At 36.6% G+C, this 6,096-nt stretch overlaps 1 protein-coding gene across 1 annotated transcript; it reads right to left on the reverse strand.

Moving 5' to 3' along the window:
• Positions 1–2,884: 2,884 nt before the first annotated feature.
• LOC135213363 (putative nuclease HARBI1) lies at positions 2,885–5,669 on the reverse strand. The gene is made up of 3 exons (XM_064247342.1): positions 5,229–5,669; positions 4,631–4,939; positions 2,885–3,039 (listed from the first exon to the last, which is right to left on the reverse strand). Exons 1-3 carry the CDS (start codon positions 5,614–5,616, stop codon positions 2,885–2,887), a joined length of 852 nt encoding a protein of 283 aa, XP_064103412.1. The 5' UTR covers positions 5,617–5,669.
• Positions 5,670–6,096: the final 427 nt, after the last annotated feature.

The following is a 6,096-nucleotide window of genomic DNA, read 5'->3' on the forward strand; positions in this document are numbered from 1 at the left end:
TGCTGTCAAACAGGAACGACACTGTTCGTCTGATGGACAAGGCTCAGCCATCAGAACCATCTCGAACTGCAGAGGGTCACAGGTAATGAAATACCTGCAGTTCCAAAATTCTCCCAACCTGCTATGCTGTCGACGCCTAGACTCTGCTATCCAACCCAAATCTGACTAAAGGTACAAAAAATGTAAGAGTCAAAGAAAAACTACCTCTACCAGGTAAGGAGCGCACCCCTGACAAGGGAACAATCTAAGAGCGATTGTTCCAGACACATTAGCACTAAACCTTACTAATATATATATATATATATATATATATATATATATATATATATATATATATATATATATATATATATACCTGCTTATTTTATATTGCTACAACCTGCTACGTATTATCAATTTAAAAATTTACCTTCTACTACATCTCTACTGAAGATAAAAAATCATTCTAGAACTTTATATTAATTCCATTCTATACCGCAGCGCTCAAAAAATAGTCGTAGCTCTTATCAACCTATATCTAAATGTTATGATGGCAAGAAGTGTTTTGCTATTTGTATAGACTGCGGGGGAAACTGGAGATTTTAACTACCGAGTTGCGGAAGGTAACATTCCCCTTTTCATCTCCTCTCCTGAGATCCGTCCACCCTTCCACAGTCTCTCTCTCTCTCTCTCTCTCTCTCTCTCTCTCTCTCTCTCTCTCTCTCTCTCTCTCTCTCTCAGAGTTCAGTGAATCGCGTATTTGAGGTCCACTTCGTTCGGAAGAGCCCAATTCATCAAGTTCCTTCAGGGAGCCAATCAGCGGTAAATTACCTGCCCTGGAATGAACCTCCTTTTCCAGAGTTCGTATAAGGCAGCTCGTTTTGACTGGAACCTCACAAACACACATACGCACATACATGCACGCACTAGGGTATGCGAGCCCCTCCTGTTTTTACTCTCGGTTTATGTTGGCAATCTCTCTCTCTCTCTCTCTCTCTCTCTCTCTTCTCTCTCTTGATTCTGTATTTATTAATTATACCTACCATTAGTCTTAAAGAAAAAATCGCGAGGAATTAGTTTGTAAGCTTAGAATAAAATTTTGGAATATCAGCATGGCTATAATAGCTCAGCTATAATTTAAGAAATATTTCCTGACAAGTTCTCGATATTTCTGTAATATTTCTTCGGAATTATTAAGAACGTTCTTTACGAGTAAGAATGTATTGAAATCGAGCACAGATGGAAAACGATAAGGAAAGTTCATCGCAAACTTTCAAGCAGCATGAGTCACTTCCTGACACGGGCCTCTGGCTAACCTATTTTGACTATGGGAGGGGCATGTTCTAAAAGAATCACTGCCTATGAATGGGTATTACCCTTTTCTTGGAACACCATCTTTTCTTCTTGCTCAGAGTCTTGATTAATCACGCCTTTGGAGGCTGGTACTCCAAGTCTGGCCTCTGGATCGGCCCCCTACAGGGAAGCCTGACCTCCGAGAGGCAGAGTTTTGAGTTCCGTGGTTCCCTCCTTCATATTAACCATAAGTACTTCTGACGTGTCACTAGAGGTGAGCCTATACTAATCAAGTCTAAAGCTGCCCATTCATTATGAGCCGGGCTTTTGAGGCTTGGACAGACAGGATTAGTCCATACCCGAGTGTCAATGGCAGAGTTTCTTACTGGTTCTGGCCTCATCGTCCAAGCTGTGCAGTTAGGCTGTATGGTGAGACCTCAATAGGTCATTCACATTCCGTCCCGACCCTTTTCGATGAGGACTGCGCGTGAATGAAGTTTACTTTGGCTTACTTTGGCCAGACCCTCGGGAATGTAGTTCATTCAGTTGGCGAATTCCACATCAGAAACTTGTGAACAGACATTACAGATGGCTGATATTTGGATTGATAAGCCTTTTTGGGCAGATTTTATCAAGTTATATAAAGATAACGAATGATTGTGGAATATTCGGAGCCCAAGCTATTGTGACAGGACACAAAAAGGGAAAGCATACGAATTGCTTGTAGACAAAATGAAACAAAAAATCCCTGATGCAACCAAGGAAATAGTCGGGAAAAGGATAAGCAATATGAGAACCAATCTTATTTAGGATATTTTCATGAAAATCCCTTTTCATTTGCACTTTAAAAGATTCTTGGCAAGCTTGTATGTATTATGGTTTCGACCAGCTTTCTGCGATGTACAGGAAAGTGGTCAGCCAGATGTACTTCTGATTCGAGGAGCATAGTTGGCGTCTCTCTCTCTCTCTCTCTCTCTCTCTCTCTCTCTCTCTGATGACCGTGTCTAGTAGGGGACTGGGGTTATCTTTTCACTTTTCTTCATATTTGGTATTCTTCAAGGTTCTTTGAAACACATCGAAGTACAAAGAATACTATATTCTTTCTAATTATTTACAAGTCGAGACTCATCTTAGATGTATGAGGTCTTTGAAGGATTCTTGAGTAGATGGGAAACTGAAAGAGAATGAATACAAAGTTCTCAATTTGATCTTAGGAAAAAGTGACATAAGTACAAACTAATACACACACATGACTTTTGAGGTCATGAGAAAGAATAATGATTCAAGGCTTGATCTAGATTCTCATGGGAGTTTGGTAGCTTTTACCCAGCGAACTAATGAGACATCTGTTTATAAGAAACATGATGATTCAGTATTTGTAACAAATTCTGAGAGGACAGGATAATCTTGGGGGTTCTTTCCTCCCTGACTTATTATACAGAGTATAACGATATTTTTATAATGGAAATAAGATGCGTTTCCATTTTGTATGTAATTCTATTACATATGTGCTGCCAAGCAGTAATAATGCAAAGTGTGTGCTAGCCTCAGGGGTTACAGAAGATAAATCATGTTACAATACCAATATTTAAAAGAAAATTATAAGTTTACCCTAATTGGATGGACACAAACGTTTTGATGGCTTATATCCAGAACAAAATTGTTGTGACTCATCTACATTGTCGTCGTCGATGTCGTCATCAGAAAATGATTCCTTAGGTGAGGATAGTGGCCGAGTGTCACTTAAAGGTGGATATAATTTAGCAGCTTTAAGTAAAAATTCGTGTAACATTGAATCTTGGTAATACTTAATACATAAAATCCCTAGCAAGATATTGTTTCAAAAAACTTTTTTAATACCAGGCCTTCAAATCCACTTCTTAATATCTCGCCACAATCATTCAATATTTTGTGTGTGAATGTTACGATTATTTTGATCAAAAACTTTTCTGCGCGGTTAACTTGAAAATGAGTGTATCCACTCTTACTGATTTTACTATAACCACACCATGACTCACTATAAATAATAGAGCCAAGTTTAATATAACTGTTAATGAAAGGAATAAAAGTTTCACCTTTGTGATTGTCAGCACCAGGATCAATTAATGCCTCGACAAAGAATTTTTTTGATGGTCTCTCAATACCACCAAACAAACCACATTGAGTAATTAGAGTTCCATGAATTTCGACCACAAGGTCAACACCACCGATTATTGTACCAAAAACGAGTCAACTCACTACAAAAGCTTCTCCAATCAACACTGGTCTCTGATGAGATATTCAGATACATCTGTGATCTCAGTTACCTCTACCTTATTGCAAGTATTTTTTTATAGTACATTTTTTTTATTTACAATGCTATTTCATATTATTTCTCTATTGTGGCTATAATGCATGTTTTCTTATTTATAATAGTATAAAATGATACCTCTGGGATCTCAGTTAACTCTACCTTATTGTAAGTTTTCTTTTTATTTACTTTAGTGTATCATTTCTTTCCAGCAGATAATGTACTATGTAGTACACTGGTATTGCTATTAAGGGTCATTCAGTGTTACAGTACCCTGTTTGTATCTAGGTAATATGAACATCAAATTCATTTATTTCATAACTTACTTGTATCTAGGTGGCATTTATTTCATAATGTGAGTCACTGTATGTAGTACTGTACTTATCTCGGACCACCTTAACCTATGTTAAATGACCCTTAAGAGTACCTGAAGAGAAGTGATAAGCCAGAGAAATTGCATATATATATATATATATATATATATATATATATATATATATATATATATATATATATATATATATATATATACTATATATATATATTTCACCTTTGCATATAGTACATAGTATAAAGATATATTTTCTGTATTGAGATTTATTAAACAAGACTTAAGAAAAATACACTTGTTTTTCTAGCATTGATTATACATGAACATTTTATAAAATCTATGATAACTAAAGTCAAAACACAAGGCTTAAAAAAATATATTGTTTATCTAGCATTGCTTATACATGAAAATTTTATAAGATATATGAAACTATAAGTCAAAAACATCAGATTATAATATAGGAATTTTAGATTATATAATATGAAATAATTTTAAATAATACACATCCAATAACTTTAAATCTAACGTCTGCAGAAGAAAATCACACTATTACAAAGCAATTAGTGTAACTTGCAAAATAAACCTATATTATATACAGAGAACAGCACAAGGGCAAACTAAAAAAGAACAATGATAATGTAGAAACATGGTTTACTCTACAAAATATATTGATGCAAAAACAAAATTTCCACCATCTCTCCTCTTACATTTATGCAAAAAAATTTGCCACCACTTGCCCTGCACCTTGCCTTGCAACTGCTGCTGGATCATCATGATCTCCCTCCCATCATCCTCTTGCTCCTCTTCCTCTAGCAGCTCAGGAGCGGGCATACAGGCAACAGCTATCTTCGCACATTTTTTGGGTTCATACTGTAGAGACCCACCAGAATTATGCAGACATCGGAAGCGAGATTTCAAGACCCCAAATGTCTGCTCAATTATAGTTCTCGTCTTCTTATGTGACCTATTATACCTTTCTTGTCCCCGGGTTGTTGGGTGTGGATATGGGGTGAGGAGAAATGGCTCCAGTGGATACCCGCTATCACCTGCAACAGAAAAAATGTCTAGATTTAAATCATTTATAGACACATTCATAAGATATTATGTTATTAGTTCTCATAATTGAAAAAACAACAGAAGGTAAGTACTGTACTGTCTTAGGAATTTGTAATACAGTACTAGGAAATACATTACTTTAGCCACAGCTTATTTATATGCAGTATATAACTGGTACCTGTACTTGAAAATTAGTATCACAGGACCTGTAAGTGCACACCAAGCACAACTTAAATATTGTATAATAAAAGTATGAATAAATAAGAACATGATACTCACCAAGAAGATGCATATCTCCATAGACACCATCTTGGAAGCGACCTCGTAGTGGGCAGTTGTTCCAAATGTAGGCATCATGGGTGCTGCCAGGATACTTCACAGTATAGCTAGTGATGAGGTTTTGGGCATTTCCCACTACTTGAAGATTTAGCGAGTGATATCCTTTACGGTTTACATAAATGTATTCATTGTCACTTGGTGCTTTAATGGGAATATGTGTTCCATCTATTGCACCAATGACTCTTGGAAAGCCACTAATCCTATGGAAAGCTTGCGCAGTCTGGTGAATTTCCTGTGGATTTTGTGGCATTTTTATTTCTGTCCTTGCTTTGTTATATAGAATATCTGTAACTTGACTGATGATGCGACTTACACTTGCTTGGCTCATACCAGTTACATCACCAATCACATTTTGAAAGGTCCCACTTGCCAAAAATCTCAACGTCACCAAGACCTGTGTATGTGTGGGTATTAGATTAAAGTAAATTAATAATTTGTTAATTATAATTTGTTAATAGTTGTCCAACCTTTTGATCTTATTTTAGGTTAAGTTTTTTTTAACAAGTTAGTATCGTTTATTAGTTCGATGAACTCGTAAGGGAGTCATATGACTTCACAGTTTTGCTTTGTTTACCGCCTTCTCCCCCGGTATTAGTGAACCATTGAAGTGCCGTATTAACGATCGTTGTTTTTCTCTCCTATGAGCTGTGTTGACTCTAGTGGAAGGCTTGATCGTAAGGGTGGTGATTCGTGACAGAGTTAGTTCGAGTTCCTCCTCACAGCCTGACGCTTTTGCCACTTAAACTTTGGTCACTTCTGCAGTTTTGTACGGAGATTTGGAGATTTGGATCACGGCTTCTTTAATCCT

Source organism: Macrobrachium nipponense, chromosome 42 (genome assembly GCF_015104395.2).
Source record: "Macrobrachium nipponense isolate FS-2020 chromosome 42, ASM1510439v2, whole genome shotgun sequence".
Classification (NCBI taxonomy): domain Eukaryota; kingdom Metazoa; phylum Arthropoda; class Malacostraca; order Decapoda; family Palaemonidae; genus Macrobrachium; species Macrobrachium nipponense.